Raw genomic sequence first — 14,300 nt, 5'->3', positions numbered from 1 at the left:
AGATCTAACCAGAAAGTTCAACTTAAGAACCCTGGTTTGCAAAAGAATCAAATCGATCGAAGCAAAAGAAATCAAACGGCGAAAGAAAATAACTTCGTTCTAGTAATCTAGATCTAAGGCAAATTTTACAGTAGCAAAAACTTGTTTAAGTTGGTTATTCGAAAAGAGGGTTTCGATACGAAACTCCAGGCGCTTGAATCGCCTGATTCCGATAAACGAGCGAAAAGTTATACTAAAATGAAAATCGGATCAGAAATCGCGATTAGATAATAACCGCGGAAAAATCCGACGAAAAAGAAAAACGACGAACAGAATTTTTTTTTTAAATGGCACGGAAGTCAAGGCGGCGGCGAACCTCGGGCGGCGTGCAACTCCGGCGGCGGCGACGGCGGGCGGCGGCTGGGGCTGGCTAGGGTTAGGGCGGCGGTGGTGGGCTGGCTCGGCTCGGGCCTCGGGCGCGCCTTATAAAGGCCCCGGCCAGGCGGAGTCCTGGCCGAGTACGGCCCATAGTCGGTTCCGCGTTTTTTTTTCTAAATAATTTTGCTCGGAAGAAAAATAAAAAGAAATACTAAACGGACTCCAAAAATCATGAAATAAATTTTCCCGGGTTTCTAAAATCAAGCCCGATAAAGTGAACATTTATCTGGGCCCAAACTACAACTTTGAAAAACGCGCATTTTTCCTAAAATCAAATAAAATACTGAAAAACTCCGACATAAATCTTATTTGATTTTTTTATTAAATCCTCAATATTTCTATATTTTGGGGAAAGTCATTTTATTCCCTCTCTCATATTTTTGCAATAGAAATAATTGATGATAAAATAAATAAAATCAAATGATCCTGTTTACATAATTTGAGAAAACTCAAATATGTAAATAACGAAATCCCCAACTCTCTCCGTGGGTCCTTGAGTTGCTTAGGATTTTTCTAGGATCAAAACCAAAAGCAAAATAAAACATGATATGCATGATGACCTAATGTATAACATTCCAAATTGAAAATTTGGGATGTTACAGCGCCCCTCGCTCGGTCGCTTGAGTTGTCCCACACAGCCGCACCACACCGCACACAGGCTCAATCCCATATGCACACAGTCATAAACCTAACCCTAGTCCTTCGGCCGCCACCTGGGCTCGATCCTATCTCGCAGTGCCACTCGGCCACCTTCTATGCCAGTGAGTGCCTCCCTCCACTTCTTCTCCAGCAAGGAGCCTCCCTTCATGCCCCCTCGATGTGTCCTACTGTAAGGAGAAAGGGCTCCACATGTTGCTACTACTTATCTTATGTTGCTGCTGCTGAAATATACTATGATTGTTGCTTAAATATGCTGATTTTTCTTGCTACTATTGATGTAATATGCCTATGCTTTTCTTTCAAAAGCTGTTGTATTCATTGACTACTCGTGCAGATGGGTTCCCCGTGGGTCTAGGGGATGGGCAAAAAAATTCCCCGTGCGCTGGGATGGGGACGGGGATGGGCTTGCGATTTTATCGTGGGGATGGGTTTGGGCAAGAAAAACCCGATGAATTTCGTCTTGTTGCCATCTTGATCCATGTGCCCCTGCATGAGGATTCCCGGTCGTCGCCCCAACAAATCCGGCTGAACCCTTCTCTGCGCACCTTCGTCGCAGCCATCCCCACAGATCTCCTACCCCTGCTGCACCACCTTATCCCTTCTCTCTTGCTTCCCCTCCCGACCGCATCTATCCTCTCTCCATCACGAGTCGAAGGAGGTGCAGCATAGTATGGCATGGAAGGAGGCGACACAAGAGTTGTTGCGTGCTCCTGTGTGGGGAGAGTAGCGTGGGCGTGATCTAGAAGATGTGCAATGTGTCGATGGCGCTCAGGCATGAGTATGCTGGCAGCGATGATTTCGGTGTAAGATTAATGTTTTCAGGTATATACCTTTCTTGATGATGATGATGATGATGCCACTTCCTCATGAAGGGTGCTTAATCAGTCACTCCAGGAATTAGGGGTCTGGGATAATATTGATGGGCGGCAGCAAGTTGCATATGCAGCAACTATGGCATATGGAGGCTCACCGGGATTCTGCGATAGTTTGACGGCAACTCCATCCGACCTCTTTCTAGGTTTCCTACTCATGTATTTGTGTAGGGATCATTTTTTTATGTCCATGAAAATTCGATTTTATAGAGGTGTCGCAGTACTACTTGTCTACTTTGAGATGAAATTTAGCTTCTTTGCAAGACTGGTTCACTCTCATAATTGTTTAAGCAGGAAAACCCACTGCCATGCGAAGTTCATATACCAAATATTTTTGGGTGTGCAACTAAGACTAATTTTCATAATCACTCATGGGACAATATTATTCTGCAGAACCGGCATGGAAGACGAGAAATCATATGAGATGAGAGTTGTCCTGCTCAGGATCACTTGGTTCAATTCTCTTTTGGCTTTGTGGTTTCTGTTTCTTGCTAATACCAGTTAGTCAACCGTTGGTCGATTTCATCTCTTGCTTACAGTTTACCGGTGGAGGCTCCAGGTGAGAAGGAGGCGAGCAGGAGACGAATCCACGGCCACCGCCAGCTAGGTTTGAGGCGAGCTGGAGGGGAGGAGGAGAGGAACCACCGTGGCCGGGCATAGTTGGGTTGTGATTCGCGCAGTTGCGAGAAGAGAGAGATCGGGAAGGGGTGGGCTCCGAATAGGCCCATTCTAGCATAAAAGGCATTCGCCCCACTTTATAAATAAAGCAAACCACCATAGAGCACACATACAAGGACTAGTTCAAACGCACACACCCAGGTCTCACAGACAAGTACGAAGGTTTTGTTGAGGGCACAGCTCAACAAGCCCAAAACACAAAAAGAAAAAACGCCGGAGAGCCAAATAAGCGACTAGTCAGGTTCCGGCGGTGGTGGAGGGGGCGGCGGAGACAGGCGGACGGCCATCGAGCGGAGGTTGGCGATGAAGGCAGAGACGGCGTCGCGGTCCTTGGGGCGGCTAAGCGGCCGCCAAAGCTGCAAGAAACCAGGCAGTTTGAAGATAGCGTCAGTAGCCCGTCGAAGAGGAGCGCGCTGGATCACAAAGCTTATTGCGGATTGTCCAGAGGGTCGAAGCGATGACTCCAATCTCAGGCCACCTAATGTGGCGAGAATTCAAGGGGGGACTGGAGCTCGTCATATAGGTTAGGGAAGTTGGTGTGACACCAAGTTCCACCCACCACGTCACGGAAGCAGATCGACACGAATTATGCGGACACGCAGGAGAAGAAGATGTGATTCGAGTCTTCGGGGATGCTGCAAAGCGAGCAGAGGCCGGAGCCTGGACCATCTCGCTTGCGAACCTCGACGCTAGACGGGAGCCGGCCGTGAATCCACTACCACATGAAGATCCAGATTTTCAGGGGCAGGCGGATGGACCACACCGTCGAAAGGGGGGAGGGGCGGAGGAGGGAGCGATGGCCTGGTACAGAGATTTGGTGGAGAATTGGCCCGATGGTTCGAGCCGCCATCTCACCTGGTCTGGGCCACTGTCCACCATAGGCTCGTGGAGAGCAACACAGTCCAGTAACTCACGCCAAGCGGTGGACTCCGGGGGGGCAAAAGGTCTCCGAAAAGCAAGGCGCCCTAGGCCAATAAGGGCCTTCTCAACAGAGATCAAGGGGTCTACTGCGATGAGGAAGAGGTCGGGAAAGCGCGCGGCGAAGGGGGGGTCTCCAGCCCATCTGTCAAACCAGAACATCGTCGCCGATCCGGACCCCACTGAGATGGATGTCCCGATGCAAAGGACAGGGAGCAGCTGGATGACCGAATGCCAGAACTGCGAGCCACCAGATCTCTGACAAAAGGCAAGTGGCTGACCACATAGGTACTTGTTCCGGATGATGTCAAGCCAGATGCCACCATGGCCTTGCAAGATGTGCCAGAGCCAGCGGGATAGAAGGGCGATATTCATGCGCTTGGAGCACATGATCCCGAGGACTCCTTGATCCCTAGGCTTGCAGATGTCTGGCCAGCTAACCATATGGTATTTTTGCTTATTGTTGTCGCCTGTCCAATAAAAGCGAGACTAAACTTTGGCGATCTCATGGTGCAGAGTCTCATGAAGGCTGTAGAAGCTCATGAGGAACAGGAGGAGACTGGGGAGGGATGAGTTAATGAGAATGGTCCGAGCCGCCTTTGACTGCCAAGGCTCGATGCGCGTTTGAAGCTTGGTCATGGTCGGGTGCAAGTCCACGACGGTGAGTCAAGAGTCGCTTATGGGCGTTCCCAGGTAGGTCGTGGGAAAGGAGCCGAGGTGACAGTTAAGTCGGTTGGCAATGGCAAGGGACTCGGCCGGGGAGTAGCCCATCACCATCACATCACTCTTGTCAAAGTTTATCTTAAGGTCAGACATTTGTTGGAAGCAGAGGAGAAGGAACTTAAGGTTGGAGATATCCGACTCCGAGCCTTCGACCATGATTATGGTGTCATCGGCATACTGGAGGAGGGAGATCCCGGAGCCGCCAGCTAGGTGGGGAGTGATCCCATAAATATGGCCAGTAGCCTTAGCCTTATCCAGGATGGCGGCAAGCGCGTCCACCACCATGTTGAACAGGAAAGGGGAGAAGGGGTCGCCTTTCCTTACCCCACAAAAGGTGGGGAAGTAAGGACCGATCTCCCCAGTGATGTTCACGGCAGTGCGACCACAAGAAACCATCTGCATTACCCTGGAGATCCAACGGTCGTCAAAGCCCTTTCGGAGCAATACTTCCCGAAGGAAGGGCCAACTAACAGTGTCGTAGGCCTTATGGAAATCAATCTTCAAGAAGACCTCCTTGAGGTGTTTAGATCGCACATCATGGAGGATTTCATGAAGAACTAGCACCACATCCAAGATATACCACCCTTGAATGAAGGCGGACTGGTTGGGGTGGGTAATCTGGTCAGCGAGGAGGGTCACCCTATTGGCCTACCCTTTTGCTAGAATCCGAAAAATCACGTTGATGACCGTGATTGGACGAAACTTACGGATGTCGAAGGCGCCAGGAACCTTCAGGATGAGCGAGATGATCACATAGTTGAGGCACCCGAGATTGATGGACCCGACATAGAACTCGTCGAAAATGGCCATGATCTCCGGTTTGATCACATTCCAGAAAGTCTAGAAGAATTTCACCGGGAGGCCAACCGGGGCCGGGGCCGAGGTGGGATTCATGCCGCGAATGGCATCCCAGACCTCGCCCTCTGAGAAGGGGGCCATAAGGGTCGCGTTCTCCTCATCGAAGACAAGCTGGCGGCCGGACCAGCAGTCACGGGCCAAAGATAAGCCTCCCCGAGGGGGGGGCAGAGAAAAGGGCCCTATAGAATCCATCGACATGAGCCCTGATGTCCCGGGGGGACTGCAGCAAAGAATCACCATCCCAAAGTACGGGAATGGTATTGCGTCTATGTCGACCATTTGCTATGGCCTGGAAGTAGGCTGTGTTTGCGTCACCTTTCAAACCCATTTCTGGGCACCACGCAAGTGCCAGTAGGCATCCTCGTCGGTGTAAATGACTGAGAGCTAGTCCTCCAAGTCTTACCTAGAGAGCCACTCCTCAGGCGAGAGGCCAACCGCGTCAGCGCGCAGGTCAAGGGCCTGGATGGCGGACAACAGGGTCTTCTTGCGCTCGCGAAGGTCATGCCCTAGGTTGGCTCCCCACCCCTTCATAAATTGTCGGCCCCGCTTGGCACAGAATTTCCAAGAGTCAATGGCCGAGGGGGACGAGGCTGAGGGTGGGCGCGAGCCTCAACCCAACGAGCGCCAACACCCTCCACGAAGCCAGTCTGGGACAGGCAAAAAGTCTCAAACCAGAATCGTGGGGGGATCGGGGGGCGCTCGTTGGCGGAGGAAAGGAGGAGGGGGACGTGGTCGGAGCCAATCCTAGTGATTTCTCGGAGGGAGGCGAGGGAGCAGCGGAGGTCCCATTCCAGGGAGACTAGGAACCGGTCCAGAACGGACTGGGTTGGAGAAGCCTAGCGGTTGGTCCAGGTAAACCTGGCACCCACCCTATCTATCTCGCGGAGACCAAGATCGGCAATGCAGTCATTGAACATTTGCATGCGGGTAAAGTTGACACGCGAGTTGCTCTTTTCCTCCGCGAATTTGAGGTTAAAATCGCCCCCGACCACCATCAGAAGAGTAGCGGCCGAAACCTTCCAGTGGATCTCCTCGAGGAAGGAGGCAGACCTAATATGGTCAGCAGGGCCGTAGACGATAATAACCTCCCAGTTGAAGTTGAGGGCCCGTTCAAAGAGTTCCATACTAACAAAGAACTGGCCCCGGTCCATGCCTCCAACCTCGAAGGTGGCATCCTTGACGCCTAACAGGATGTCATCAGAGTGACCAGTGCTCCCACTAGAAGGGAGCCAATGCCACGCAAAGAGGTGGGAACTAAGCCGATCGAGTTCAGGGAGGGAGAATTCCATGCGCATGGTTTCTTGGATGGCAACAATGTCAATGTGCTCCTCTCTCATGTACTCAATGAGTTGGCGGCGATGACCATCATGGCCGAAACCGCGGATGTTCCAGAAGAGGGCGCGCATTAAGCGTCCATCGAGGGGCTGTTTGAACCAAAGACATGGGATGCACTTTGAGCGCGAAGAGCTGCGGTCCGGGAGCGAGTGCGTCCAGGAGGTCAGCCTCAGCCAACGGAAGCAGGCCACTCGGCCACCGTAGGGGTGCCGGAGTGACCTCCACCATCTCCGGAGATGAGACGGAAGAGGAGAGCGTCGCACGGGCTTCCGCTAGTCTACCATCGAGGATCTCACGAGCCCTAATGGCCTCGATCTGCACTAAGGGGGGGAGCAACCTCCCCCTGAAGATGATCGCAGAATCGGTCGCGACCTTTACTAGCTGGCCAAGCAGGATCGACTCAAGAGCAGAGAACGAGCAGGAAGTAACAGACGGGGGAGCTGCAGGCGTACCTAGCTCCAGGTTCTGGGCCGCAGCCCGGAGCTCTACCCGCTCGTGGATGAGCAGAGCCGGGGTGCCCTCGGGACAAGCCACATCAAGCCGAGCACTCCGGCGGGAGGCAGTAACCGGGGAGGAAGCGGATCGGCCACATCGAGAGGAAGGAGTGGAACCCCTCCTGGAGTAGGTCGTGGTCCGAGGCGGAGGTGGGGGCGGCAGCCGGGGTGGCCACCACAATCGACGCCCCACCGAGGACGAGGCAGTGGGACCTCGGAGGCGGAGATGGTGGAGACGCCTGCCTGATGATGACCGCGACCTGGGGCGTCAGGGACGGAGACCCAGCGGACCCAGGAGGGGGGACAGCCACCTCGGGGTCTGCCGGGGCCGGAGCGACGAGAGGAGGTGCGAGGGGTGAGTCTCGGGCCCACCCATCCTCCACGCCGCAAGCAGGGGCCGATGGCAGGCGCAGGTCCAGAGGTGGAAGGTCGGACGCCCCAGGATGGGATCAGAGCCCTCCCAGTCCGGCAGGTCCGAAGCGACGCGAGGGGACGAGGGAGGAGGGTCAAGGCCGAGACCCCCCCCCCTCGAGGAGAGCCAAATCAACACGGGATGGCGAGCCGGTCACAGAGGGGAGTGGCGTGGAGATGGGGGCATCCGGGGAGCGCGGAGATGAGGCGGGGAAGACGTGAAGGCTCAAGCCCGACACGTCACTGCCGTCGGACGGGAGCGAGGGAGCTGCCAGGGAGAGGCCGGCCCCCGCGACACCCCTGGAGGAAGAGGGGGGTGGGTGCTACCTCTTTTAGCACTGCGTTGGTTTTCCCCGAAGATGAAGGGATGATGCAGTAAAGTAGTGTAAGTATTTCCCTCAGTTTTTGAGAACCAAGGTATCAATCCAGTAGGAGGCTACACGAAAGTCCCTCGTACCTACACAAACAAATAAATCCTCGCAACCAACGCAAATAGGGGTTGTCAATCCCTATAGGGCCACTTACGAGAGTGAGATCTGATAGATATGATAAAGATAATATTTTTGAATTTTTATGATAAAGATGCAAAGCAAAATAAAGGCAAAGTAAATAACTAGGTAGTAGGAGATTGATATGATAAAGATAGACCCGGGGGCCATAGGTTTCACTAGTGGCTTCTCTCGAGAGCATAGGTATTCTACGATGAGTGAACAAATTACTGTTGAGAAATTGACAGCATTGAGCATAGTTATGAGAATATCTAGGTATGATCATGTATATAGGCATCACGTCCGAGACAAGTAGACCGACTCCTACCTGCATCTACTACTATTACTCCACTCACCGACCGCTATCTAGCATGCATCTAGAGTATTATGTTAAAAACGGAGTAACGCCTTAAGCAAGATGACATGATGTAGAGGGATAGACTCATGCAATATGAAGAAAACCCCATCTTGTTATCCTCGATGGCAACAATACAATACATGCCTTGCTGCCCCTACTGTCACTGGGAAAGGACATCGCAAGATTGAACCCAAAGCTAAGCACTTCTCCCATTGCAAGAAAGATCAATCTAGTAGGCCAAACCAAACTGATAATTCGAAGAGACTTGCAAAGATAACCAATCATACACAAAATAATTCAGAGAAGATTCAAATATTATTCATAGATAGACTTGATCATAAACCCACAATTCATCGGTCTCAACAAACACACCACAAAAAGAAGATTACATTGAATAGATCTCCACAAGAGAGGGGGAGAACATTGTATTGAGATCCAAAAAGAGAGAACAAGACATCTAGCTACTAACTATGGACCCATAGGTCTGAAGTAAACTACTCACACTTCATCGCAGAGGCTATGGTGTCGATGTAGAAGCCCTCCGTGATCGATGCCCCCTCCGGCGGAGCTCCGGAACAGGCCCCAAGATGGGATCTCGTGGATACAGAAAGTTACGGTGGTGGAATTAGGGTTTTGGCTCCATCTATGATCATTTGGTGGTACGTGGGTATATATAGGAGGAAGAAGTACGTCGGTGGAGCAACAGGGGGCCCACGAGGGTGGAGGGCGCGCCTGGGGGGCAGGCGCACCCCCCTACCTCGTGGCCTCCTGTTAGTTGGCTTGACATAGGGTCCAAGTCTCCTGAGTTGTATTGGTGAGAAAATCACGTTCCCGAAGGTTTCATTCCGTTTGGACTCCGTTTGATATTCCTTTTCTTCGAAACCCTAAAACAGGCAAAAAACAGCAATTCTGGGCTGGGCCTCCAGTTAATAGGTTAGTCTCAAAATAATATAAAAGTGGATAATAAAGCCCAATAATGTCCAAAATAGTAGATAATATAGCATGGAGCAATCAAAAATTATAGATACGTTGGAGACGTATCAAGCATCCCCAAGCTTAATTCCTACTCGTCCTCGAGTAGGTAAATGATAAAAACAGAATTTTTGATGCGGAGTGCTACTTGGCATAATTTTAATGTAATTCTTCTTAATTGTGGTATGAATATTCAGATCCGAAAGATTCAAGACAAAAGTTCATATTGACATAGAAAATAATAATACTTCAAGCATACTAACAAAGCAATTATGTCTTCTCAAAATAGCATGGCTAAAGAAAGTTATCCCTACAAAACCATATAGTGTGGCTATGCTCTATCTTCACCACACAAAATATTTAAATCATGCACAACCCCGATGACAAGCCAAGCAATTGTTTCATACTTTTGACATTCTCAAAACTTTTTCAATGTTCACGCAATACATGAGCGTGAGCCATGGATATAGCACTATACGTGGAATAGAGTGGTGGTTGTAGAGAAGAAAAAAAAGGGGAAGATAGTCTCAACTAGGCATATCAACGGGCTATGGAGATGCCCATCAATAGATATTAATGTGAGTGAGTAGGGATTTCCATGCAACGGATGCACTAGAGCTATAAGTATATGAAAGCTCAAAAAGAAACTAAGTGGGTGTGAATCCAACTTGCTTGCTCATGAAGACCTAGGGCATTTTTGAGGAAGCCCATCATTGGAATATACAAGCCAAGTTCTATAATGAAAAAATTCCCACTAGTATATGAAAGTGATAACATGAGAGACTCTCTACTATGAAGATCATGGTGCTACTTTGAAGCACAAGTGTGGTAAAAGGATAGTAACATTTTCCCTTCTCTCTTTTCTCTCATTTTTTTCATTTGGGCCTTTTCTCCTTTTTATAGCCTCTTTTCTTTATCTTTTTTTTTAATTTTTCGTCTGGAGTCTCATCCCGACTTGTGGGGGAATCATAGTCTCCATCATCCTTTCCTCACTTGGGACAATGCTCTAATAATGATCATCATCACACTTTTATTTTTCTTACAACTCAATAATTACAACTCGATACTTAGAACAAGATATGACTCTATATGAATGTCTCCGGCGGTGTACCGGGATATGCAATGATGCATGAGTGACAAGTATGAAAGAATTATGAACGGTGGCTTTGCCACGAATACTATGTCAACTACATGATCATGCTAAGCAATATGAAAATGATGGAGTGTGTCATAAACGGAACGGTGGAAAAGTTGCATGGCAATATATCTCGGAATGGCTATGGAAATGCCATAATAGGTAGGTATGGTGGCTGTTTTGAGGAAGGTTTCTGGTAGGTGTATGATACCGGCGAAAGGTGCGCGGTATTAGAGAGGCTAGCAAAGGTGGAAGGGTGAGAGTGTGTATAATCCATGGACTCAACATTAGTCATAAAGAACTCATATACTTATTGCAAAAATCTACAAGTTATCAAAGCAAAGTATTACGTGCATGCTCCTAGGGGGATAGATTTGTAGGAAAAGACCATCGCTCGTCCCCGACCGCCACTCATAAGGAAGACAATCAATAAATAAATCATGCTCCGACTTCATCACATAACGGTTCACCATACGTGCATGCTACGGGAATCACAAGCTTCAACACAAGTATTTCTCAAATTCACAACTGCTCGACTAGCATGACTTTAATATCACCATCTCCATGTCTCAAAACAATTATCAAGTATCAAACTTATCATAGTATTCAACACACTCATAAGAGAATTTTTATTATTAATCTTGCATACCAAGCATATTAGGATTTTAAGCAAATTACCATGCTATTTAAGACTCTCAAAATAATCTAAGTGAAGCATGAGAGATCAATAGTTTCGATAAAACAAATCCACCATCGTGCTCTAAAAGATATAAGTGAAGCACTAGAGAAAAATTATATAACTCAAAAGATATAAGCGAAGCACATAGAGTATTCTAACAAATTCCAAATCATATATGGCTCTCTCAAAAGGTGTGTGCAGCAAGGATGATTGTGTTAAACTAATAAGCAAAGACTCAAATAATACAAGACGCTCCAAGCAAAACACATATCATGTGGTAAATAAAAATATAGCTCCAAGTAAAGTTACCGATAGAAGTAGACGAAAGAGCGGATGCCTTCCGGGGCATCCCCAAGCTTTGGCTTTTAGGTGTCCTTAGATTATCTTGGGGGTTCCATGGGCATCCCCAAGCTTAGGCTCTTGCCACTCCTTGTTCCATAATCCATCAAATCTTTACCCAAAACTTGAAAACTTCACAACACAAAACTTAAAGTAGAAAATCTCGTGAGCTCCATTAGCGAAAGAAAACAAAAGAACACTTCAAGGTACTGTAATGAACTCATTATTTATTTATATGGGTGCTATACCTACTGTATTCCAACTTCTCTATGGTTTATAAACTAATTTACTAGCCATAGATTCATCAAAATAAGCAAACAACACACGAAAAAACAGAATCTGTCAAAAATAGAACAGTCTGTAGTAATCTGTAGCTAGCGCAAGATCTGGAACCCCAACAATTATAAAATAAATTTATGGACGTGAGGAATTTATCTATTAATAATCATAAAAAATAATTAACTAAATAGCACTTTCCAAATAAAAATGACAGTAGTTCTCGTGAGCGCTAAAGTTTTTGTTTTTTACAGCAAGTTCAACAAGACTTTCCCCAAGTCTTTCCAACGGTTCTACTTGGCACAAACACTAATTAAACACAAAAAACACAACCAAAACATAAGCTAAATAATTTATTTATAGCTAAGCAGGATCAAAAAGCAAGGAATAAAAATAAAATTGGTTTGCCTCCCAACAAGCGCTATCGTTTAATGCCCCTAGCTAGGCATAACAAGCAAGAATAGATCTAGGTATTGCCATCTTTTGGTAGGCAATCCATAAGTGGCTCTCATAATATATTCATAAGGTAATGTAATTTTCTTTCTAGGAAAGTGTTCCATACCTTTCCTAAACGGAAATTGGAATCTAATATTTCCTTCCTTCATATCAATAATTGCACCAATCGTTCTAAGGAAAGGTCTACCAAGAATAATAGGACATGAAGGATTGCAATCTATGTCAAGAACAATAAAATCTACGGGCACATAATTAATATTTGCAACAATAAGAACATCATTAATTCTTCCCAGTGGTTTCTTAATAGTGGAATCCGCAAGGTGCAAGTTTAGAGAGCAATCATCAAAATCACGGAAACCTAACAAATCACACAAAGTCTTTGGAATCGTGGAAACACTAGCACCCAAATCACATAAAGCATAGCATTCATGATCTTTAATTTTAATTTTAATAGTTGGTTCCCACTCATCATAAAGTTTTCTAGGGATAGAAACTTCCTATTCAAGTTTTTCTTCATAAGATTGCATCAAGGCATCAACGATATGTTTAGTAAACGCTTTATTTTGACTATAAGCATGAGGAGAATTTAGCACGGATTGCAACAAGGAAATACAATCAATCAAAGAGCAATTTTAATAGTTAAATTCCTTGAAATCCATAATGGTGGGTTTAGCAACATCTAGGGTTTTAATTTCTTCAATCCCAGTTTTATCAAATTTAGCATCAAGATCAAAAGATTCAGAATTCTTGGAACGCCTTCTAGGTAAAGGTGGATCATATTCAGTCCCATAATTATCAAGATTGATATTGAAAAACAAAGATTTAATAGGGGACACATCAATAACTTTTAGATCTTCGTCATTATTTTCATAGGAACTAGAAGAACACGCTTTTATAAAGGCATCTTTCTTAGCACGCATCCTAGCGGTTCTTTCTTTGCACTCGTCAATGGAAATTCTCATGACTTTGAAACACTCATTGATATCATGCTTAGGTGGAATAGATCTATGTTTCAAAGAATCAACATCAAGAGCAATTCTATCAACGTTCCTAGCCAAATCATCAATCTTAAGCAATTTTTCTTCAATCATAGCATTAAAATTCTTTTGCGAAGTAATAAATTCTTTAATATTAGAATCAAAATCAGAGGGCATCTTATTATAATTTCCATAGGAATTGTTGTAGGAATTACCATAATTATTAGAGGGATTACTAGGATAAGGCCTAGGATTGAAATTTCCTCTATACGTGTTGTTACCAAAGTTGTTCCTACCAACAAAATTCACATCCATAGATTCATTATTATTCACAATCAAGGTAGACAAGGGCATATCATTAGGATCAGAAGAAACACTCCTATTAGCAAATAATTTCATAAGTTCATCCATCTTTCCACTCAAAACATTAATTTCTTCTATCGCATGAACCTTTTTATTAATAGATCTTTCAGTGTGCCATTGAGAATAATTAACCATAATATTATCTAGGATTTTAGTAGCTTATCCTAAAGTGATTTCCATAAAAGTGCCTCCCGCGGCCGAATCCAAAAGATTTCTAGAAGCAAAATTCAATCTGGCATAAAAAAATTGTATAATCATCCACAAATTTAAAGCATGAGTAGGGCAATTACGTATCATTAATTTCATTCTCTCCCAAGCTTGTGCAACATGTTCATGATCAAGTTGCTTAAAGTTCATAATATCATTTCTAAGAGAGATAATTTTAGTGGGAGGAAAATACTTAGAGATAAAATCATCTTTGCACTTGTTCCATGGATCAATACTATTTTTAGGCAAAGACGAAAACCAAGCTTTAGCACGATCTCTAAGCGGAAAAGGAAATAGCTTCAATTTAACAATATCATTATCCACATCTTTCTTCTTTTGCATGTCACACAAATCAACGAAGCTATTTAGATGGGTAGTGGCGTCTTCACTAGGAAGGCCGAAGAACGGAACTTTCATGACAAGATTCAGCAAAGTAGTATTAATTTCACAAGATTCAGCATCGGTAAGAGGAGCAATCGGAGTGCTAATAAAATCATTGTTGTTGGTATTGGTGAAGTCACGCAATTTATTATTATCTTGAGCCATCGTGACAAACAAGCAAACTAACACACAATCAAACAAAAAGCAAGCGGACAAAAAGGGCAAATAGAGAGGGAGGATAGAGAGAGAGGGCGAATAAAACGGCAAGGGAGAATTGGGGGGAGAGGAAAATGAGAGGCAAAT

General features: G+C 46.1%; 1 protein-coding gene across 1 annotated transcript; it reads right to left on the bottom strand.

Annotated features, from left to right (window-relative positions):
* Positions 1-2,860: 2,860 nt before the first annotated feature.
* Positions 2,861-3,935, bottom strand: LOC147976562 (uncharacterized). The gene is made up of 2 exons (XM_087520901.1): positions 3,483-3,935; positions 2,861-2,983 (listed from the first exon to the last, which is right to left on the bottom strand). The coding sequence occupies exons 1-2, from the start codon at positions 3,933-3,935 to the stop codon at positions 2,861-2,863; spliced, it is 576 nt and encodes a 191-aa protein (XP_087377027.1).
* Positions 3,936-14,300: the final 10,365 nt, after the last annotated feature.

The sequence above is a fragment of the Triticum urartu genome, chromosome 4A, assembly GCF_056163025.1.
Source record: "Triticum urartu cultivar PI428250 chromosome 4A, HENAU_Tu73, whole genome shotgun sequence".
Taxonomy (NCBI): domain Eukaryota; kingdom Viridiplantae; phylum Streptophyta; class Magnoliopsida; order Poales; family Poaceae; genus Triticum; species Triticum urartu.
The sequence above is the reverse complement of the archived record's forward strand: the minus strand, read 5'-3'. Positions and strand labels throughout refer to the sequence as shown.